Source organism: Drosophila tropicalis, unplaced genomic scaffold (genome assembly GCF_018151085.1).
Source record: "Drosophila tropicalis isolate 14030-0801.00 unplaced genomic scaffold, ASM1815108v1 contig_158, whole genome shotgun sequence".
In the NCBI taxonomy this organism is placed as follows: domain Eukaryota; kingdom Metazoa; phylum Arthropoda; class Insecta; order Diptera; family Drosophilidae; genus Drosophila; species Drosophila tropicalis.
In genome coordinates this window covers 2,134,965-2,159,902 of record NW_027172602.1, presented here as the reverse complement: position 1 = coordinate 2,159,902, position 24,938 = coordinate 2,134,965, and the positions used below count along the sequence as shown (strand labels likewise).

Sequence of the window (24,938 nt, the reverse complement as noted above, 5' to 3'; positions counted from 1 at the left end):
AAGTCATCTATTTTTCTTGTGCAAAAAAACCAAAGAAACACAAAAGAAAATTTTAAAATCCACACACACGAAATTTAATTTGTATAAACTTTTTTTTTCTTGCAGTTTGGTTTTTTTTTTCTACTTAAACTTTAGAAAGTTGTTGAAACTTTTGTTTTTTGTGTTAATTCTTTTATTTTTATATATACAATGTTTTAATATGTGGAACTACATGGTTCCGTTTTTTTTGTGAATTTTAATAATTTTATTTTGATTTTTTTTTTGTTTTTCTTTTATATTTTGTTTTTGGTAATTGTTAACTCTTTAATTTTTTTTTATTGATTGAAGTTCATGATGGGCAGTATTTTGTTAGACTTTCTACATAAAAAAAAAAAAAAACAGAGAAGTAGTAGAAATAGAGAGATAGAAAAACAAGACAGAAAGAGAAATATAACTAAATAAAAGTTTTAAATTTATTATAACTTTCTTGAAGAATTGAAAATTTACAATTTCCACACAGACTATTATAGTTTGTTCCAACTGGCATAGGAACATATGTATATGTTTTATGGAAACCAATTTGTGTGTGTCTGTGTGGGTGAAGGGAACAGAAAATTCTCTCTATTCTTCTAAACACTTTGTGGAATGTCCTTTAGGTTTTGGATTGTGTTGTTCGAGGATATCTCATTCTCTACCTATCTACTAAACTAAAGATTAGAGCAAGGCCATGGGGGAAAGAGACAAATGCATTTCATATATCAAGTTGTAGATCCTTTCTGGCCCACTAAGGGAGAAAAGTCCTATTTGAAATCGACATTAATGTCTTAAAATTAAAGTTAATTGGAGCTCTCAGTTGGTCAATAATAAAAAAATATTGTCAAACTTGTGGAACAATTCGAAATTGATACAAATTTTTGTTTATTCGAATTCGGGAGAAAAGGGATATATAGATGTATGTATATATGAACTTTAATGAAGGGGGCGTGGCGACACAGTTAAAGTTATGTACAATTGGATATACTTAATGTTTTTGGTGTGTGTGTGTGTGTGTTTTTGTTTATTAAATCGAGTGGAACTTATGCAAAATATTTGCTTCTTAATCCACAATATTTGTTTTTATTAAAATGTTTCGTATGTCTCTCCATTTGGAGTTGTCCTTAAAAGTGTTTTCTGTTTTGCTTTTGTTTCATAATTTTATTTTATCGTTTTGTTTATTTGCATCTGCACAGCAGAGAGAATAATTTGTTTTGTTTTTGTTTTTTTTTTTTTTTTTAGTTTATTTTGTTCTTATGTATTTCTTGCAAATTTTTATGGCTTGTGCTTACAAATTTATATATTTATTTATATATGTATATATGTATGTGTGTATGTATGTGTGTGTGTGTGTGTGTGTGTGTGTGTGTGTGTGTGTGTGTTTGGGTGTATAAAATAGCATATCCCTTTGCTTTAATGCCTAAAAAATTTGTAAATGCAATTATTGACCTGAACAACGTTTGTTTTCTGTTTTCCATATTAGATTTATATATTCAAATATGTTTATACACATATATATATACACACATATTCACATATACATATGTATGTGTATATATTTGTGGTAAGTATGCACTTGTATGTATGTATGTATGTAATGTATATTATATATATATATTTGTTGTTTGAGTTGTAAAATAGTTGAACAATGGCATGCACTTTTATCATTTCATTCATTTACTTTACTTTTTATTGCTTTCCTTTTGTTTTTTGTTTTTTAAGTTTAAAATTTATTTATGTATTGTATATATTTTGTGAAATGTTTCATGTTTTTTATCATATATTTTGTTTTGTTTCTCTTTGCTAATTTGCAAACTTTTGTATTTTCTTTATTCGCTTAATTTTTGTTTTTAAATTTGTTTCTTTGTTGTTTTTTCTTCTTTCATTTTGTTGTTGTTGTTGTATATTTGGTGTTTGTCTTGTGCTTTTGCTGTTTTCTTTTGTTCTGGGAGTATCCTTTATCTTGTTGTTGTTGTTTTCTTTAGATTTCTGACGTCACAAAAATTTTACGTACGGTGTCGCTTTGTTGTTGCTGTTGTTTCCTGTGTTGGTCTCGCAACGGATTTTTTTTTATATAAATAATAAAAATTATTATTTTATAGTATTATATATTTTCTTAAGCGCAGGTCACACAATAAATAAAACAACAAAACAAAACAAAAAAGAAAACCAAAAAAAAAGCAATAGAAAATAAAACTTTTTAGTTAAGATCTCAGAGGCTGGCGAAAGGGGGAAAAGTTTGAAAGTTTTCTTTAGTTATAGATGATGGAAAAAGTTGTTCATGTTCTCTGATTAATTTCCCTTTTGTTTCAAAGAGATTCTCAATTTGGGATCGGACTAAGCGAACAAGCTTTATGCAAATATATATATATATATATGTATATATATCCAGAATAAGCAAATTCTAAAAATATTCTCTCCCTAAGCCTCTTTCATTTGGTTTTAGTATTTCATTTTATTTTTTATTGGTTTCTGTAATTATTCATGTATTTCGTTGTTCGTTGAAGGAAAATTTGTGGGGGCATGGCCCGTTTTTTTTTTTTTTTTTTTTTTTCTCTCACTTTAAGGTGCGGGAAATATGCGGGCAGGCTTTCTTTGTTATTTTTTGTTTTCATTTTTTGTTTCTTTTTTTTGTTTATCATTTGCATAAATAAGTTAATTTAAGGCGTTAATCTTACCTAACAATTGTCACTTAAATTTTATATAAAATAATTAATAGTACAAAAAAATTATTATATTCTATATACATAAATGGCAAAAAAAAAAAAAAAAAAAGAATACATATATTGGATTGTTGGAGAGGGGGAAGAAGGTAAATCATTAAAATAAGTTTCGTTTTGTTATTAAATATATAATTACATATACATATGTGACAATAGGCAACAACACAGAGCAAAATATTAGATTTTGTTTTTGTTTTTCTTGTTTGGCTTTTGTTTTGTTTCGGAGCGGGGGTTAAGATTAGAGAACTGCAGCAGTTGCATCAATCAGGAGTGTAATGTAGTGTGTGTGTGTGTGTGTGTGTGTGTAAGTGCATTTGCATTTTGAGGCACGACTGAGAGACAGCGAGTTAAAAAACAGGAGAGAGAGAGAGAAAAACAGACAGAGCTGAACATAGTGTTGTATAATGGCAACAGAGAATTTTATCATTCGAAATTTGTTCGTTTTTTTTTTTTTTGCATTTTTTCACTTAATTAACAGAAATTATTTAGCTAAAAATGCCGTTTTCATTTATATTTATGTTGCTTTTCTTTTATTCGGAGAGAGTGCGTGAAAGTTAAAGGATGGAAATCGGGCGGGCGGGTGCATTTTCTTAACATTTTCTTTGTAGGTTTTTTGTTTTCGTTCATTTTCTTTCTTTCTTATTCTTTTCTTTGTTTTTCGTCTTATTATTATTATTATGAGAAAAAATCCGCAACGTTCGCTGGCTACACATCATGCGGTTCCCGGAGCTTAACGCGTACGTCGTCGGGAGCCACCAGCTTGGCGCGGGCTGGACAATTTTTATGACGTCTCTAAAAATCATACTTTAAAGGTTTTCTCGCGCCGCTGCTGTTGTTGTTGTTGTTGCTGCTGTTGCAGTTGCAGCTGCTGTTGTTGTTGTTGTTGGAGTTGTAATTGTTGCTGATGTTGATGCTGACCACCACCGCGATGAGATCCATTGGCTGCAACTGGTGGCAGAACACTCATCGATCCCGCTGAACACAAGGCTGTCGCAGAGCCAACATCCTCGCAGGCATAGCTGGCTATACGATGATCGCTACGCGATCTCTCCCGATCATGTGTACGATGATGATGATGATCATTGTTGGAACCATTCCTTTTACTTGGAGCTGCCTGTTGCTGCGATCGACGATTACCCAAACGTTTGAGCTCATAATCACGGGCATCGGCCACATCGAAAGTGGCAGCTCGCTTTTGTTGTTGTTGTTGCTGCTGCTGCTGTTTGCCATGATGCCTTTGACCACCAGTTGTTGTTGCTGGTGCTGCTGCTGCAGTGGAGGATACTTCATAGGGCTGCGGGCAATACTCATCATATTCATGATCGTCACAAAGATTTGCATTACAGGGCTGCGTATGTTGCTGTTGTTGTTGTTGCTGCTGCTGTTGTTGTTGTTGGGAACGATGCTTTTTGGGCGGCAGGGGTATGGGGGCCTGCGTTGGAATTGGCATCTGTGTCTGTGTGCTGGCTGTGGCCGCCGCCGCGTGCAGTGACGTTGTTGTGGTGCCCCTACGCACTACATCAACGCCACCGCCGCAGCAGGCGCACTCCTACAATTCGGTAACAGAATATAAATCACTATGATTGGCGCCACCAGTGCCACCGTGGGCAACTCCTCCGCCGCCTCCTCCTCCAGCTCCTCTCTCGCCACGTTTAAGCGAACGATAGAATAGTGCCTGCTGTTGCTCTAAGAGCAAGGCCTGCTTGCTGCTTCCACCTCCTGCACTTGCACTGGCACCACCTGATCCCATTCCTTGATAATTGTTGTTGTGCTGTCGCTGATAGAAGGCTGCCGCTTGCTGTTGCTGCTGTTGGTGTTGATAATTGCTGCTGTCATAGGAGTGTTGCTTCTTCATGCTACTAATCACTGGCTGACCACCACCGCTCATATATGCCTGCTGCTGATCCACATAGCTGCGTGCATTGTCCAATGTTTCAGCTCGCCTCGGACGTTCTCGTTCACGCTCTCTTTCTCTTGACTCCCTGTCTCGATCTCGTTCTCGTTCGCGTTCCCGATCCCGTTCCCCACCTCGTTGGCTAACCATTTTGGGTGGCAATGTCGCCATATGATTCGCATTGGTGGCATCCCTTGAGTTCTTATGACGATTTTTGGGCGGCAATGTGGGGGGCTGCTGCTGTTGTTGCTGAGTGGAGGCGGATATCTGCAATTTTTGTCCACCCTGGGGTCGCTGCAGCGACCGATACTGGCCCAAATTGGCAGCACACAACGGCTGCGACGATATCTTCGATTGTGGGGGGCCAGTGGGTGATTGTGTGGGTATTTCTGGCAGTGGTTGATTAACAATCGAAGCCGGATTCAATGAGCGTTGAATGCGTGGAGCAGCAGTTGGCTGTGGCGGTTCACTGCTCTGCTCAATGCTATAGACGGCCGATGGTGGCAAAATATGTGTTGTGGGTGGATGATGTTGAAGTTGATGTTGCTGTTGCTGCTGCTGCTGCAGTTGCTGTTGCTGCTGAAGGGCCAACAGCTGTTGTTGTTGCTGTTGCTGAAGGGCCAAAAGGTGTTGCTGCTCTTTGGCATAGGAGCTGCCCACGCCTGTGGTGCCGGGTATTTCGGTAAATGTATTGACTATCTTTGGCTTTGGTGGAGGCGGTGGCGCGGGCTGCTGTTGTTGTTGTTGTTGTTGTTGTTGATGCATTTGCATTTGCATCTGCTGCGGCGGTGGTGGGGGTGGTGCCACCTGTTGTTGCATTTGAATCTGCATTTGTATATGTTGCGGCTGGTGCGAATGTTGTTGCTGATGTAATTGTAATTGTTGTTGCTGCTGCTGTTGATGTTGTTGTTGCTGATGCTGTTGATGACTGGCCGTCGGCACCAATAGCTCAGTGGATCCAGTACCACAAACTTGTGGTATACAATCCGGTTGCTGGCAATAATCCTTCGATACAGTTGCGATCGAGGGTGTCTTGGCACTGCGTAAATTTGGTGACGGCGACAATCCATTTATAGTTCCAACTCCAGCTGATCCGCTTGACATCGACCCACCACCGCCACCGACAACACCCTTCAGGGAGCCACCATAGCGTCCCACATGCCTCAATGTGGCACATTTATTGGCCGTGGCAGCGGCCACAATATTCAAATTATTATTACCCCTCACCGCTTTGGGACCAATGCTTATATATTTGGGATCGAAGCGATTGAAGCTATTGTTTGTCACATCCCGGGGATCGCGATCGTCGCCAAGATCACCATCTAGGCCATTGCCCGTCGATTTGCACATGGCATTGGACGTTTGGGCCGAAAGCACGGATCGTATGGAGCTGCCCGTCGAGCGGGGCAATGTGGCTGAAGCGAATATATTTTTAAGCGTACTATTCTGACTCTGGCTTTGATTTGGGTGTATGATGTTGCCACCCAGCGGCAACTGTTGCTGTTGATGTTGTTGTTGTTGTTGCTGCTGCTGCTGTTGCTGCTGTGCTGTGTTGTTGCTATTGCCTGCATATGTGCTGCAGGCAAGCGAATCTCAGTAGAAATCATTCGATTCGAGCGTCTTACACTGTTTGCTCAATGTCGCATATTTGCCATTATTAGGTCCTGGCAAATACGATGCCGACTGCTGATGATGCGATGGCAGACGACCCAAAGTATGATGACCAGATCTGTAATAAGAAAACAATATAATCTCAGTAAATTGCCAATAAACCCTTAGTCTAATTAGTTGCTTATCAGAGATCAGTCAGTTTATGGTGGTTTTTTAGTACATTTAGATTCTCTATTAACTCCAAGTCCAATTACCAATTTCAACCAATTCAAAAAGAAACATTGTCTAAAGTCCAACCCAATGTGATAATATGTGTGAGTATTCCAAGATGTAAAACTTTAAATTAACTATAAATGAAAACTTCTTTGGAATCTCTGCTTGAATTTATAAACCACAAGTCTATAGAATGAATGTGAGAATGTTTTCGTCTCAATTCCTATATATGGCCAATCAGTCAAAGAGAAATCGTTACCCCAAGCCCGCGTTCAGTGCAAATCTAACTACTTGTGAGTATATACTGTATGGGTGACGTTGAGGGCAGAGGGCACAACTAGAAAAATAACATGAATAATAACAACAACAACAACAACAACGGCAACAGATGAAAAGAGATGAAAACTAAAAACGCAACAATATATAACAAACACTTTGATCGAAGAGAACTTGAATGTGTTTATATATCAGCAATAAAATAAATAAAACCAATAAAAAAAAAAAAAAAAAACAATCTAACTAAATCTTGTCAATGGATATATATGCAGTATGTATTGTATATATGTATGAATATTTAAGATAATAATACAGATATACAAAGTTAAAAGGAAAGAAAAAAAAATAGCGAAGCAAAGAAATGGATCAAATGGAATGGATCAACTGATATATAAAACGTAAAAGTATAAGAAATTAAAAAATAACTTCATGCCTTGTGCCATGCACCAAATCATAGCCGGGCGGAGGCGACGGCTCACGCCGTGCCACCGCCGTTGAGTTAGTTCTATGCTGTGTATTGTTGTAGTGGTTTTGGTGGTTGTGGTGGTGGTGGTGGTTGTTGCTGTGGTTGTGGTGGTTGTAAGTTGTTGTAGTAGATGATGTGTGGCTTGATTGTGATGATGGTGATGCCAACCCTTGTCTCAGGCCCACTGATCCATTGCGATAGGGGCCATTGCCGCTGCCGCCGCCTCCTCCACCGCCGCCTCCATTGCCGCCCATTAGACTACCCGAACTGGGCAATGTGCCGGAGGCGCCAATGGCTCCCATTCCGGCGCTACCGTGCGCCTGCTGATGATGCAACAGGGTGCGATTGATGGTGCCAGTACTAAGCGGAGCAGTGGGCGAAATGCTAGCACTTGGCGCATTCGATGCTGGAAATAGAGGCGCCGTCTCTGACTTGTCTGCATCCATTGTGGGTCTGTTGGAAAACAAAGAAAGTTAACTCCACTCAAGTCTCAATTGGTTTCGTGCTTACCGTTTACTCAAATAGATCCAGGCATGGGAATCGGCATACACCAATATGGTTAGTAGAAATGCCGTCAACAAGCCAGCGACCATCATCAAACTGAGACCCAACAAACCGCCACCGCACAAGCCACGCAAGGCATCCTCATAGTGTCGATCAATGGCCCGTCTATCCAGCGTGGCCGAGAGTGTTGTCAAATTGCGTCTCGTCTCTTCGAGATCAGTGTCCATGGCGTTTAGTGTCCGCTGTACATCGATACGCGGATAAGTCTCCTGACTCATACTACAAACCAAACAAAAAGAGACGGTAATATGAGATACGACAATTGTAATGTCCGATTTTTGAGTGTTCACTTACCGTTGCATAGTTTCCACATTCTCTCGGGCGCGATCCACCAAATCCCGTGATTCATTGAGACGTAATATGAAACGATTGCGCAGGGTGCCGCAATTGAGGAAATAAACATATGGACTCCGCTATAGAAAAAGAAAGAGCATGATGAGATTTTGTTTAGTTAAACAATTCAAATCAATCGTTCACTTACCATGCCCACTTGACGGCACATGTATTCATGCGGACGCATACAGAAATCGCCGGCAGCCACACTGGAAGCCAAATAAAGTCCGGCCAGCAGCCAACAAATGATAATGCAAAACAGACCCGATACACTGAAGAAAATCAATGTGCAACGTGATCGTCGGGCCACACCAATAACCAGAACAGTGCAGAGTAGCAGTAAAATGGTTAAGAAGGCCAATGTAGCTGGCCAACGTATGGACTCGTAAAATTCACCCAGCTGCCACGAGAAGGAAAGAAAAGACAGGGAGACAAGTCAGTCCATGTCCAAGTCAAAATGTCAAGTGTCAAAGATCAGAGACTTACAGAGAGCAGACCCATTAGCGAAGTATCATTCTCACTGCCCTTGGTCTTCATGAAATACAGGACCATATTATCCAGTGAGGTGACAGCCCTCGAAGTGGTCTCTCTAACCACACGGGATGTCTCAAGCAACTGCATGACAACCGTTTCATTATATTGAGGCTTCTCAACTAGATGTTCGATTTTATGGGATGTCATCTTTGTGTCCAAATCATGCTTAATACTTTCAGTCTGCAAAGGGGGGAAAAAAGAGTGGATAAAAATTATTTATAATTCGCGCTCTTCATGATGATACATATACCCTTTTTGTAATAGTCATTTTCTTTAAATCAGGTAAAAGGTGGAGGGAGAGAGTAAGAGGAACAGTTCAAAAGTTAATGACCAAAATGCGTGTTTAAGGGGGGAGACGACTAGCCATCTCTTTCGCTCTCTCCCCCTACTACTATTCACCATTTTAACCCAGGCCCAGACAGACATACATAGATAGATGTGTAGAGAGAGAGAAAGCGCGAGAGAGAGACCCTCAAACAGAAACAAAAGATGCGGTAGGACACAGAGAAAACAAAAAATATAGTTTTTACCGTAATGCCTTTGCTTCCGCACACGAGACCATGTCCTCGTTCTCATCCTGGCAGAGATAATTAATAGCGTTTTACTCAAGAGTCGAGCAATGCCAGCCATCTGTTTGGTCGGGCCTCCACCTCTATCTCTCTCTCTCTCTTGCTCTCTCTTTCTGTCTCTCTATCTGTCGGTGTGTGTGTGTGTGTGTGCCCCCTTTGATGCTGAATTCTAGTGCCATCTCAACTGTATCTGTCCTGACCTGTGCTCATCCTTTCATTTTCCCCCTCAATTCGTAACTTGCATCTTGCCTATCTCCTCCTAACCTTTTCCCTTATCGGCTCTGTTTCTTGCTGGCTCTCTCTCTCCCTCTCTCTACATATAATTTTCTCTTATACGAGGGGCATTTCAAAGGTTTTCTAAAAAGACTTATTTAAAATTCTCCAAACTATAAATATTTTTATAAATTCAATTCAAATTATTAAGTATTCTTTTTTTTTTAACCCACTGGAAGGTCTTCATATTCCTTCAAGTTTTACTACTCCTTTGACCACCCTCGCTACCACATATACACACATATGAGAGAATAAAGGGAAGGGTGTGTGTGTGTGTGTGCTCAGAAAGTTTATGAATAGGAGAAGCAATGGCTATGTCTACGGTTAGGTTATGGCTACGGCTCTATGTTTACCCCCCTTTAACCACCTCTTTTATATATGTATCTTAGCCGTTACTGTCAACACAGCAGCTTTTAGGTTGATTATAATGAAAAAGAAGTCTACCAGGGGTCGTGACACACACACACACACACACATATTTGCAGGTCTTCGTTTCAAGGAGAAAGTTAAAGGATATGGCGACAATGATTTTCAGTGCCTTTCAATTGGTATTCCATTTGGATTTAAGCTCAATCCCCCTCCCAAAATTAGGGAATTCGATTCTTACCTGTCGCTTGAGAGTCAGAACAAGTCCCTCCACATTCTTGCCAGAGCTGAAGGCCTGCAGCAGACCATTATGGAAATCATCATTGCCATATAAACCTGAAAGTAAACAACATATTTGTACATATCAAAATCATGTTACAAGCAATACTAGATTCAAGCCTACTTTTTCAATATCTTAAAAATTATAGAAAATGGAATTATGTGAGCATCGAAAGGGAGCAAGGGACCGTGCCGGATTAGGACAGCGAGGGGTCTGTAGCCAGCATTAAAATGAGAAATAGGTTTTTAAGAATTTTTTAAATACTTCAAATTCAATTTTTGTCAATTTACCTATTTTGTTCAGACCTATCATTTGGCAAATGAATGAACATTGAATTAACCTTCTAGAAATCAAAAGTTTTTATATGGTAATCCGAGAGGCAAGAAACAAATCTCTCTGAATCTAACATAAAAATAAAAGGGCACACACGAAAGTAAGTAAAAAAAACTAATGCTTTTAACTATTTCTCACTTTGAACTTAGTTTTAGTAAATGTCGGTTTGGTTTCAAAATTTATATAAGTTATATATAGTCAGTATAGCTAAGGATTTGGGGAGCCTCAACAAATGCTCACTAATTCTGACCTAAACCGTTCCCTAACCTTTACAGGAAAGTGAAGGCTAGTACTCTCAAAAGTTGAAATTGAAATATGTTCACTATCGTTTTCTTACTTCAGGAAAACGTTGATTTGATCTGTTTGCTCATTGCCCGACTTTTTCCTTTATTATTTAATTGATTCAGTTTACTCACTGATTGCATTTAATTCTGCAAGGTCAAAATGCGTATAATACAATAATGCAGAGATCAAAAGAAAAAGTGCGAACTGTGTGTACACATTTTTGTGTCAATTAAAACAAAAAAAAAAAAAATGAAAAATAACAGGCACTAATTAAATTATTATTTCATTGCAGAATCAGATGACCCGCCGACTAGCCTTTACACATCCCATCCCAAAGAGATTGGGCGTTACCTCTTTGGCATTTTGACGTAAGCTTTACATGGCGCGGCCGGCGATCGTTTTTAGGGTCACTTGACCCAGCCAAGTGTATGTAGATTGTGTGTGTGTGTGTACATAAATCTACATGTGCCTGCCTACTACCTACTACGTGCCCTGGGTCCATCGGCGATGGCTGCCAAAGCGATAAGCCTAGCCGCGGCGGCGATTTGGCTAATTGCCAAGTTAAACACGCGAAGCAACAGACCAACGACGACGACGACAACTATGACGATGACGATGATGATGATTATGACGACAATTGGTAGGTAAAATGTATTGCATACGTGCCTTGGCAAATGCACAATAGACCCGCGAGTGAGTGAGTGAGTTCAATGAACCGAATCGATGGCTTACCTAGTCCGATGGCGGCACAGGTCATCAGGGTTATGATGACCAAGGAGCAACTCTGACACCTTTGGGCACTTGGTTTGCGTTGTTTTCGATCGCAGCATCTCGTCAGTAGGTAAAGTAACAGACCAAGCAATGACAGTATCAGCAATCCGGCGGGTATGGAGGCAAGTATACCCAGGCTCTGGAATAGATGAGAAAAACATTTGTTATTCAAATTGTAAACAATTACAGCTGTTCAATAATAATAATTTCATTACTACATCCATCGATGCAATCAATCAATCAATAATTGAATAATTAAAGTGCATTCGATGAAAAGAAAGCCACAAGAACAAGAACCACCATTGGGTTTACTCGTTGTCCTTCCAACTGCCCGTCGTTTTGGGGCAAGGCATTGAGTAAACTTTTAATTGAATAAGTTGCAACTCGTTTGCTGCTTGTTTGAGTTAGTTTTTTTTTTTTGGAGACCTGCCGCAGTCCCTCCAACAGCCCTCCAATGGTCCAACAAGAAGCAAAATGGTTTCCAAACAGTATAAAAATATTCCGTCTGCAAAGTTCATTTTTTTGTTGTTTTTTTTTTTTTACTTTGCTTTGTCGTTGGGCGCAACGCAAAAACGACAAAAACTTAATTGAATTGGCAACACGACAACCGAAAAGCAGCAGCAAAAACAGTATCCTCTTGGACCTCGGGACAGGACCCCATACAAATACATACATATGTACATACAGACAGACAGAAAGACACCGTGAAGCACAGCCAAAAGCAGAGTAGCTCGTTGCCAGCCATTGAATGCATTGGCCGGAAAAAATATATATATGTATGTATGTATACATTTATGTATATGTATTTAAAGGGCCCTTTTCTACGTCAAATATGAACGGAAATTTCATTGCCTTTCATTAAAAAAAAGGCAACAAAAACAAAAAAGGAGCAAAAACACCACCAACAATATGAAAAATCAATGTGAAATCAGTTAAGCTAAGGACTTTTATATACCCTGTAAGAACTAGGCCAATACTGGATACGAAATGCTCAAGGATGGATGGATCAATGGAACTGTTGTTGATTTCTTCCTCATTATGTCCATTCTGCAGATATCCCTTTTGGGGATTTGATTTCGATCGATAAGTCCCCCACTATTAAAACTTACTAGAAATTCGGACGATAATCTTGCCCGTTTTGGAGATTTGTTTCAGTTTCAATCCTTTTCAATAGTCGCTTTTGGATGATTCTTCCAAAGTTTGATCATTTCCACACTAGTCGGTTGTAAAGCAGTTTAGATTTGGATGATCCTACCCCACATACTTGACATATACCCACCCTCTTGTCCTGAAAGTTGTAGGGTATGACTCTACTCAAATTACCGGCATACACGCGTCGCATAAAGAGGTAGGGGAAGGATAGAAGACAGAGTGTGGGAGAGAGAGAGAGGGAGAGAATGGGGGATATATGAATGTACATACATATGTATGGCTTGTTAAAGGTATAGCAGAATAAGGGTATCCACTTTTCTTCTTAGTAATTGCGAGAGGAGTCATCAAGTCACCCTCGATATTTGCTTATTTCGTTCATTCCAACTAAATGTAAATGAGTCACACCACACACACACACACACACACACACACACACACAGAGAGACAGAGTGAGAAGGGGGGACATTGGGAGCCAAGTTTAAGTAGAAACTTGAGACGCTTGTCAATCAAGTTCAATATGTCCAGAATGCAAGGAGAACCATTAAAAGATTGTGACATGTTTCGACTTGTGTCCAATTTGGTTACCTACTACCAACCAGGCGGCATAAATTTATTATTTATAATGACAGTTAGTTAGTTTGTCATGTAAATAATCATTAAAAACTAAGAAAGGCATGCAGAGGCAGCGTAAACTAAACTTAGCAGAGACCCCTTTCCCCCACTATATCTTGTAGTTGTTGCTTTCTTAGAGCATGGCCCACTTGCGTGTCCTCGCGAACAGTTGAATGACACTTGAGACGATGAACATGGACGAGTTTTCCTTTTGCCCTCTCCGCTGTTCAAAACAAAGTGAATTCACTTTGTGTTGCACAAAATGAAGTGACAATTTTCTTTTTTTTTTATGCATAGTAACAAGCTCCGGATGGATAGAGAGAGATCAGGAGGACGGACAGGCGGCAACCCTTCTCGTTTGAACGCGGCGCTAAAAATGGCAAATTACACGCTGGCGGCCCAACAAGGCTGTTAAATTGAATTAAATCAAAGCAAATTGCCATCAACATCATCAGCAGTAGTGACATTAGCAACAACAACAACACAGATAACCTTGGTTACTCTGCATGCCTCCATTTCATTTTCCTTTCTTTAGTTTGGTTTCATTTGGCTATTCCACCCAACCCTACCTCAATTACTCAATGGTCAAAGGGAAGTTTATCATCAAAAATGAACATTTCTTGCTCTGTGTACTAGTTAGTTAGTTAGTTAACTAGTCAGTTAGTCAGTCAGTTAGTTAGTTATATGCATTTCCAATTTCTGGTAAACATTTGCAATGGGCAAACATTTTGTGATTTGATTGGGTTGCAACCTTCGATTCGCAATTGGACGATGCTCAATTGATTGATAAAAAGTAACCTTTTGTACACTTTCTTCTAGTGTCTTTACTTCTAATATTTATCAAAGATATTATTAGTTTTTTCTCTTTTTCTCTCTCTCTCTTCCCTGCACTGATGAAAATGATTGTTAAAAGCAAGTAACACCCTATTCGGCTACAGAATATGGTAACACAAGTCTTAAACTTATCCTTCATTGGGAATTTCATACAATTTTGTTGGGTCATTCCCTAAGCTAAGACTGAAAGTTCCTTGAGGATTTCTTGAGGATTAGTACACTGCATTTCTTACTGACTTTTACCTCTTTCTTTCTCAATTACAACAGAGTAATATGCTAATGGCCCTTCTCCCCCTCTCCCGCTTTTCTCTTTTTCTTTTAATTGATGTTTAGTTTTAGCTAAACTATCTAAATCTGGATACAGATATTCAAATAGCTTAATAGATTGGAGCTAATCTGGTTTCTATAGCCCCAAGACCTTTTTACTTCCAACTCTCAAACATATGAATTTTTTTTTAAATACAAAAAACATAGTTACCTGGAAGATATCACCTGCCTCTGTATAGTCGACATTACTTACAAACTTTTATACGAAAACACAAACCTATTACTACTTGCCCGGGTCACAGCAACAACAAAAAATATATAACAAAAATATATATTTATTATCTGGAAAAAATAACAACCAGCAACAATGTGGCAAAGCTTCGTGGTAGATGACCAAAAGCGGTACTTTGCCCAAAGAGAACTACGGCATCCTGATTACAAGTTCACGCTATTTGATTCCCAGAGCAGCATTTGCTACATAGAGATACTACACAAAACCAATGCAGTGGAAAGAGCCGAGGCCCTCAATCGTCATATTACCATTGTACAACCTTTGGATGCAAATCACATGAATGAGACCCTTTTGAGGGCCACCCATGATGCAGCCACGGAATATCGCCTAGCTGACCAAAAGATCAAACCGATGGCAGAAGAAAATGATTCAAATGGAGTGAAAATTCTTATTCAGATGGTCTATAAGCAAAAGGATGGGAAATACTTTCGATATTTTTGGCAGCTAAGACAAGCAACTCAGGAAGAGGTCAGTTGTCTGGCTGGCAAAGAGAGATGTAGAGAGAGTTGCATTTTCAGCTACTAACCAATTTCATTTCCCTTTCAGTTCTGTGAAGCTCTCTTCAAGCCTGCTCTGCAGTCAATTAGCGAAATTAATACCCAAATCCGTGAGTTGCGTGGCGCTCTCATGGAACGTGAAAAAAAACCATGGCAACGTTCCTTTGACTTTAGAAGCTTTGACACCAAATACGAAGAGTCAACATCCAGGGCCACTTCCCTAATGCGTTTAGGTACCACTATCGCCCCAACCCCTATAAGAAGCGGTCGCCTATTGCCATCCAAAAACGCTAAGGATGAATTACGCATCCTTAAAATGAGCCTATCGCCACTGCGTAGGCAAATGGCTATGCGGCAAACGGAAGCACTTCCTCCAGTAGTCTTAGAGAATAACGCTATAAAAGTGAGCTTGGCCGATTCCTACGTTTGTAATTGTGATTACTGCAGGAAGCAACAGCAGCTGGAGCGAAGGGCACAACGGGAGCAACGAAAGCAACGCGAGCCACGGGTGCAACGCGAGCCACGGGAATCACGTGAGCCAAGGGAACGACGGGAAAGACGAGAGCAACGGGAGCCACGTGGTCAAAGAGGATATAATTCTGGAAATCAAAAGAATGCCAAGAAACAGCAAAAATCCCAAGAAGTGCCGTCAGTCGATACCAATACTTTTCGTATTCTTCATAAGAATCCAAACTTCAAAGGTCCCACTGATTCGAGCAGCAGCAGTGCCCCGGAAGTGGAACAATCTCGCCGTAAGCCCCGGCGCTAATATTGAGAGCAAGAGAGTACTTAATACCCATCCCAAAAAAAAAAACGAGAACCGCCCAAGTAGCATATTGAAATTTCAGTTATTCCTTATTATCTTATTTATTGTATTTTAGATCGCCATATATACATATGTATATTTCTATGTGGAACCAAAACTTTCATCTGCATTTTCTAATATTCTTGTAGGCGTTGTTTCTCCAAACCGACCAAAAATTAAAAAAAAAAAACATTAGAATTTCTGCCTCTAAATTGAGTAAAACAAAACCAGTTTCGCCCTCAAACCCAGTTATAGCTACATAAAGACAAACATAATGCAATAAAAAGATATACATATGTACATATGTGTGTGTGTGTGTACGTATGGAATGTGTATCAACTTTGTTTGACCATTTCCGGGGTCGTCTCCGGCTTTCTCTCCCCTTTCCTAGCTCAGAAAATCAGAGTGCCAAAGCGATAAAGACACAATTTAGCCCCATAGGGCAAATGTCCAACCAACCAAGATATCGCGAATCTAAAAATAATGCATGACAACTCTCCATCAAGGAGATTGAATGAAATGAAGGGAACTTCATTGTGTTTGTGTGATACAAGTTTCATGAAAATTGAAATTGGGAAATGAAACAACAACAAAACAAACTCAGGAACCAAAATTCATCTCTCAAAAAAACCCACACACACACACATAAACATAAATTAATAAAAAAAAAAAAAAAAACAGAAAGAGCATTGGAACTGGAATCGTCGCCCGCCGCCAACGGAAGTTCAGGAAGTTGTCACGGAGGAAAGATGGGGGCTGGGGTAAGGGGATAATGCCAACGGGCGGTAAGTCATTTTATAGTGGGCACATCATAGGTTGACGCGGTGATGTGGCATAATTTCATATGCAAATCACGTGAGTGACACAAAAGAATAACAACAATAACATATAAATATATTTTAACTCTGAATTTCAATTGCGTCGTTGCGGAAAAACTAGAGAAAGAAAAAGAGGTGTGTCCCCCATCCTCCATTCGACAACCATTTCCATTCATTATATTGAGAATGTTTGATGTTCGAACCAAAAGTTATTGCCCCCTTTCATAGGAAATTGCATTTGGTAATGTCCCATACCGATTCCTTTGGAATTCTTAGTCACCCCCATAACCAGAGAAGTTTAAAACGAAAAAACTGATAAAGAAACCACGAGAAATGAGCCATCAAAGCATATGGAAAAAGTCTAAGGATTCTAAACTGGGGTTTGGGTTCAGATAAACATAAATATATAAAAATGTATGTGTCGACGAGTATTATTCAGATATATGTACATATGTATGTACGGTTCTTATGGGGTTTGGGTTCAGATAAACATTTCCATGACTCGGATATATGTATAATACACAAGTATTGAATCACTTGTAGAGGGTATTAAAAATTTGCTCAGATGCTTGTAAGGTAGAGAAGAAGACGTTTTAGATCCCTTAAAGAAGCTGAGTCGATGCGTATTTAAACTATTTATAACCTTAATGAGATCAGGTATAAAAATCATCCGGATCGGAATACTATATCATTAAATGATATATGAAAAATCGGTGAAGGAGTAGGAGTATCCTTACCAAATTTAATACTGGCATAGTCTTGCATCTAATACATCGCATCGCAAAAGAGTTTAAAAATTTTAAAAATATTTTTGCCAAATACTGGAAGGATACATTAACTTTGGCCTGGCCGATGTTACCTTCCTTCTTTTCTTTTTCCCTGCTTCTTTTTGCATTTAAATTCGTATTTCAATTACACAGACTATTTTATTTTAGTCATAAAACTGAAATTGGATTAATAATTTTTGTATATACAATTGTCTCTGCCTCCTCTTTGAATGTTTATTGATTTCCAAAAGCCAATTATGTATATTGCTTTCAACTCAAGATCATTAGAACGCATCAGTCTAATATAAACACAAACAACAACAAAAATCCAATTGGAATCCAGAAGATTTGTTAATCCATTAACGAAAAAAAAAACGCCTACGCAAAACTTTCACAGTAAGAGCTCTCAAAAAAGAAAAACCAAACCAAAATGAAACTGAACTAAAAGAACTTCAATAGAAGGAACCTAGGGGGGAATTGTGGGGGTCGGGGAGAGAGAGAGAGAGTTTATTTTTCGATGGACGCCCACCAACCAAGAGACAAAAAACAAAAAAAAAGAAACAGGAAAAATCCGAAACAAGAAACGAAACAAACAGAAAACCGTTTTTGAACTTGAATTTTTTTTTCTTTTTCTTTTTTATTTGGGCATGGACCAGAACAACTAAAAACCAAATAAATAAATAAATAAAAACAACAAAAAAAAAAAAACAAACAGAAACGTTGTGTGGTCTTTTGGTTAGATCATTTCTGCTCATATTCAAAAAGAAACTGGAGCACAGCAAACAAAAACAAGGAGAACAAGATGAAACAAGGGATAGAAGAAAAAGGATCGATAAATTTCACCTTTCCATGGTTGATTGGCTTCGACAAAGTCGTAAAATCGCGACAATTTGAAACTGCAACGGCATTTCTCTCTCCATCTCGCTCTCTGGGACAAAGGGAATAAGAGAGAGAAGCAATTGCCCATATGGGCATCATCACATAGTAAGATGCATCTCTGTTAAATGTGCGGGCAGCTGTCACAGTCTGGCAGACTCGGTTTCTCGGATTCTGACGGAAAAGTATTTGTTAGTGAGTGAGTGAGTGAGTGAGTGAGGGAGTGAGACATGGCTTGTGTCTGCAATTGCATGCAGTTGTCAGTGTGTGTGTGTGTGCAGCTGGAGTTCCACACACACTGAAGGAGAGAGTGAGAGAAAGAGAAAGGAACAAACAATCCGTCTGATAATTTGCTTAAACCAGAGTTAGTTCGAGAAAAACAAAAAGTCAAAGATGATGTATCTCTCTCTGCCTCTCTTTCGCTCCTCCCGTCATCTGAACGGAACCTATTTTACTGTTGTTCCAACAGCTGTCATTGTCACTGGGGAATGCCTCTGCCTGGTACTAAGTACATATATGAATGGGCAAAAGGCCGATGAGATTTATCACATATGTCCGACATACGTCCATATACCATATATGTGCGATTTGGTATGCTATTCAAAAGTGCAATGTCGGCACAAAATATCGAAATTAATGTACATACATAGAGTTTTATCTCTACTAGATTCATTTTGTTTCAATTGCTTTTCCCATACCCTCCTTCTCTTACATATGAAAGGGCTTAATGGAGACAATATCTCTTTGGTTGGACACTGGGTTAAGTTTAATTTTAACTCAATCTATTGTTAATCTCATATATGCGGGTGGTGGGCAACCCACCAAAGGGAGTGCTTTTCTTCACCCTCTCTCCCTCTCCTTCTCTCTCTCGCTATACCCTTACTATGTATGTATATTAGTCAGCCCCATGTATTTTACTATTGGGGTGCGTCATCAACATCATCATCATTATCACCTCGGAGGCAATTTTTAAGCCATTTTGAAGGTTGAATTGATCATCATCATCATCAACAACAACACACATTTAATTTATGTATGTTGTTGTTGCCTTCTGCCAGCTGAAACTGCAAAAGGCACTCGACAAAATAGTGTTTATACATATATATTTAAATTTCAACCATGATAATGTACGTAGGTATGTATGTATGTGTTTCATGACTTTCTTCATTTGTTAGTGAGCGTTAAGTAGATTAGCCCAAATTTACAATATGTGACGTAAGGCTACTCCTACGGCTCCTGCTGTCAATAGCCGGCACTACCGCCATAAAAACGTACTCTTACGGAATGCATTATATACACCCAACTGTATATAGGTATGTACATACATATATCCGTCTTTATACCGTAAATGTGTTTGGTTTCGACTGATTTTTGCTGACGCGCGTAAAAAACTACGCCCAATGCACACACAAAATGTTGAGAAGAGAGCTCGGGCTGGTTGGTCGCAGCGGTAGCGGCAGAGGCGGAAGGTACGTTTGGTGCAGCCAGCCCAGCTGACCTACATCCACATATAACGAGGCTAAAACGGCGAAGAACAGCCCAACCAGCTGACCTGATTTTCATCGTTGTTGGAAGCCGGCATGGATAGATTGGATAAATGGACGGAAGGATGGACGGATGGATGGACGTGGAGTGGCTCATTGCTAATTTTAATCAAATTTCTGCGACAGAAAACGAAAAACTACTAAAGTAAATGATATAAGAGTATATCCTTCCCCTCCATTGGGACATATTGGGGGTCCTTCCTTCCTCTCTCTCCCTACCGATTACATTATCAAATTCAAATGCCAGAACACGGACGTGGATCGTTAAAATGAAAGAAGAAAAAAAACACACACACACAAAGACAGAGAAAAGGAATTCAGGAAGCCGGAAGTGTGCCGCACATGGCAAAGCAAAGCAAAGCAATCCCAGAAATGGAATGGAATACGAAACAAAATGGAAAAGATGCGATAGATGAGAAGTTTTTTTTGGTTTCTCTTGCACAGCAGGCTCATGGCTCAGGTAAAGTCTGAGTGTGTGTCTATGTGGGTGTGTGTGTGTGTGTGTGTGTGTGTGTGTGTGACACTGAAATATTTGTATTGTAGAACTCAACTTGAGTGGCCACTTGAGCAAAGAAATGGCCCATTATTATAGGAGATACTTAAACCAATGTGCGGTTGACGGGGTTGTGGGGACGTTCTTAGGGTATCGAGGGGTGGGGGTTGGGGTTGGGTTTAGGGGTTATGGGGTAAATGAATTATTGTTGTCGCTCTAATACTCACCTCTAGGTAAACATCGCTATCCGGATTGAAGGTGTCATTAACCCGGCGAAATGTGTAATTCACATGTGGTATTGAATGCAGAATTTTTACGAGTATGCTCGGCTGTTCCATTTTTCCTTGTTACACACAGAAAACAGAAACAGACACACACACACGCGGGCAATAAAAACGCACACACTCACACAGACACCCACGAGCGGAGACAGCCAGAGAGAGTAAGTGAAGCACGCGAAGGAGAGATTCACACAACAAAGCGAAACTCTCAATCGCGCGGGAGGGGTAAAATGGGGGATGGAGTAGTAGTAGTTGTTGTTTTTGTTGTTATTGCTTGATGTGATTCCTGTTGTTGTTGTTGTTGTTTTACGAGGGAGTGCGTGCGCTTATATGTATGTACATAAGTGTGTGTGTGTCGTCTGTGTGTTGTAGTGTGTGTTTTGTAGGAGCGACGCAATGTCGCTGCTGCTTTTGACGTCACACAATGCTGCTGCTGCTGCTGCTGCAAGCTAAAGAAACAGAAAAAGAAAATAAAACCGTTAGAGCTGCGGGGGTGTTAATGCGTGCGTTTCACACGCTGTTCCAAATGCCAAAACGTTGCAAGGCAAAACCCAACGCATGCTCCTGGCAAATGCTCTCACTCGCGCTAGCTCTTGCTCTCCCGTTCTTTTCGTTTATCTCTCGCTCCCTCTCTCTCTCTCTCTTTACTCACACTCCTTAGCACGCGTCGTCCTGCCTGTGTGCTCTAAATTTTCACTTTCACTTTTTACACACACACCCAAAAAAAAAAGGCAAAAGAAACTGCAAAAATTTACACAAACACACTCACACACACGTATTTGAATAGTTAGTTTTGCCAGGCAAATATTATATAGCCGATTATTTATATTTTTGTTATGATTATTATCATTTTTCCTTCATTAATTTCAGCAATAGAGAGCCAATCTTTGAGCGAGAGATAGAGAGAGTGAGAACACAACAGATCCCACAAAAGAAAGAAGAAAAAAAAAACTGCACAGAATTCTCGCGCTTATCAGCAGCATCCGTTAGATGATAATTATGAGAGGTGAGTATACACTTTAGGTAAACTGATTACTATTTAGTATATACAGTAACACATACGCACACACACACACACTCACTCACACCACTCTTATGTAAATTCGTGTTATTTTATTGCACGCAAGATTAAAATTTTTAAAATTTTGCTATTCCTTTGGACTTGTTTTTTGTTTTTACGTGCACGGGGCGTTGTTTCATTTACCGTCTCGTCTCGTTGCCGTTCCGTTTCGCAAATAGCGGGTTCTTATTTCTCTTTTCGACTTTTCTGCGCTGCGAACCGTTATGTGCAACCTCGAACCGTTATGTGCAACTTCGAACTGATGTGCCGAACCGGATGAAAACACTCTCTCCTTTTTATATATTTTTCTCGTATAAAATCTCTTATATAAGCGGATTTCGAAGAGTTGCTGCAAGGAATCGCAGGACGAGGATTTTTTTGTAGGTTTTAAACAACGACCGATGGCATACCCTTAGGCGGTGTATGTGTAAGTGTAATAACCCTAAGCATGAACAAAGTCCTGCGACAGTTACTGAAATAATACAAATTAATCCTTTTTGGGATCTATCATTCGAATTAGGTGAATTGGTGAGTAGTGAAGTCTCTTCGTTGTGAAGCATCTACGTATACAGGGTATCATAAGACCGGCGCGCCCACTTAAAATATAACATTTTTCTAGTATGGGTTCTTGTACAAAAGAAAAGTTCTCTAAAGGAGCGCACAGTGGGGGAAATAAAACTAGAGGTATACCGTCTTTAAAGTTATTTTTTTCAAAAATTGAGATCTTCAGACACTTTGTTATATAATATTTGAAGACTTTCTTCTGTAGAATTCAAAATTACAACAGTCGAGACAGAAAATGATCATGGATCATCTCATGATTTTAGGAAAATTTGCTAAAATATTGTTTATTTCGACAATTAAGAGGAATCCTTATTGTGGACCATCAGGTGCAGTGGCCAATAGTGTCCGGTTTTGTTACTGTTCAAAAAGGTCTTCCCTGGTAGACTACTAAAACTGGCAAATGAATCGAATGCATTGCTGTTACGTAAACTCAGCTTTTGAAAACTATTTCTGACATAAACAAATAAATAAGTCCTTTAAAATTCCATTAAAAAATTCCAACAAATTGTTTATTTGTTTAACGATTGGTGGTGATATTTCCATTTTCAGAGCTGTATCACATTTCAATATACGACACGATACGATAAAGCCAACTTATCGAAATCGGAGAAGAAAATTCAAAATGCAGTATTGAATATGCATTTGCAAGTTAATTTTTATAGCTGATTATACAGATTTTACTTTACGGTTCTTTTTTGGTTTTCGTTTTCTGTTGGTCTGTGCTAGATTTTTGTTTTTTTCTTCTGTTTGGCCGAGAAAAACGAGTTTAGGAAATGAAGAGGAAAAACGACAGCTAACAAGAATAACCGCTTCCAAGAGCTTTGCTAGTTTATGTTTATGTTGTGTGGTTGCACTTCACTTCCACCTCTCTATCTATCTATCTATCTCCCTCTCTGCCTGTCTCTCCTAACTCCACCCCTACCCTCGCCACATTGAATCACCTCGCTGGGTTGGTGTGTAATTCGAAGCAGTTACAAATGCAAACAAAAACAAAATATATTAAATTTTTTTTTTTAAATTCCTGAGCTGGCGTCAGACGACGACGTTGTCGGTTTATATATGTACATATAGTTTTTATCGGTAAAAGAAGAAGAAGAATACTGAAAAATGATTATTACTAATAAAATATTTGTTCAATGTCGGCAACTAAAAGTTGCCGGAGTGGATCGATGATAAAAGGCAAACATTAAAAGAAACCCTTACTAAAGCATACGAAACGACTTTGTATATACCCTGCATCAAATTGCAATAGGAAATGTGTATTCAAAATTTCCATACGATCTTATTTCAGCTTGATCGAATGGAATCGAATGGCAATTACACCCAGAGATAATTGATATTGGAGATACATCTGTAGAGTGGGCGTGGCAGACATATATGATGTATAATTTACGGTGTCTAACATATACCCATTCATCACTTTCAGGTTAAAGGGTACTTAAAAGAAAATAAACCCAACTTTAACCACAAAGTAAAGGAATTGTTGCATGGTTATTGGGGACGGGGTAGATCGGTATCTGCCCGTCATCTTATCAGCACATGTGAAAAATAAATAAAAGTGTGAAATAAAATTAACAAGTTTTTTTTTGTTTCTTTCTTTTTGTTGTTAGTCTTGCGAACTGGGCCTGAACTTGGCTTGTTTCGGGGGAGAAGAGCTAGCGGTCCATCGAAGGGGCATAAAAGTTGCTTTTCAGTCTATTTTTATAACAAAATGCACTTTTCAAATACAAGTCCAACACACACACACACAGACGAGGTAGATGCAGTTGCATACATGTACACCAGATGACAGACGAACCTGGACTTTCGGTATTCTTCAATGAAAGTGTTTTCTTTTTGGCCACCGAAAGAATGCAACGTGCATACACTTTAAACAAATTGCCACTATTACATGTTCAAATCACAAGAATTTTATTTAAAAAAACAAACATTTTTCCAGCATTCAATATGCGTAAAATAATAAATAACATAAATGTAAATATGCGCTCTCTCTTATACGCACGCACACACGCGCAATGAAGGAGAAGAAAAATGCAACGGAGCCCGTATTTGTAAAATGCACGCGCTTTGCAGACTCAATTTTCAATATTCACATTTTCCACAAATTTTACATTCTTTTTTTCCAACAAATTTCGGTTTTCGACACACTTAACGCCGACCGCACGTCTCTTCAGCTTGAAAACAAAACAACAATAAAATAAAACAACAACAACACGGCGACAGTGTTGCCATTTTGGCTTATTTTAAGCTAGATCTGGATTATTTCAAAATGAAATAGCTTGGAAAGTGGTTAAAATGCTTATAGCTTGAAAATGCCGATTTTCGGATACCCGAATACGCGGGCTTTTTGAATATTTTGTTCGCACTATTCTCAACAAACGAAAATATTGTTGAGTTTACAAAATTTCTTGATTTTATAAACTATATTTGTTAGTTTAGAATACAATATTCGGCTGCCAGAGCAGCTTTGTTTTTTTTTTTTCGCTGGCTTTATATTAACCGTTAGGCACTGGTTTTATTTTTTGTTTTGCTTATTATTATTATTACCGTTTCTCACTAAATTCACTCGATTT

At 39.1% G+C, this 24,938-nt stretch overlaps 2 protein-coding genes across 2 annotated transcripts; one reads left to right on the top strand and one right to left on the bottom strand.

The window, feature by feature from the left end:
- Window positions 1-862: 862 nt before the first annotated feature.
- Window positions 863-24,495, bottom strand: LOC137571884 (protein tweety). The gene is given in 10 exon segments (XM_068283561.1): window positions 863-6,358; window positions 7,163-7,648; window positions 7,706-7,978; window positions 8,054-8,172; window positions 8,241-8,492; window positions 8,579-8,806; window positions 10,076-10,170; window positions 11,465-11,642; window positions 20,688-21,190; window positions 24,477-24,495. Coding segments are annotated over 9 exon segments (4,566 nt in total). The 5' UTR covers window positions 20,799-21,190; window positions 24,477-24,495; the 3' UTR covers window positions 863-3,534.
- LOC137586916 (uncharacterized) lies at window positions 14,624-16,080 on the top strand. The gene is made up of 2 exons (XM_068303121.1): window positions 14,624-15,128; window positions 15,207-16,080. The coding sequence occupies exons 1-2, from the start codon at window positions 14,736-14,738 to the stop codon at window positions 15,924-15,926; spliced, it is 1,113 nt and encodes a 370-aa protein (XP_068159222.1). The 5' UTR covers window positions 14,624-14,735; the 3' UTR covers window positions 15,927-16,080.
- Window positions 24,496-24,938: the final 443 nt, after the last annotated feature.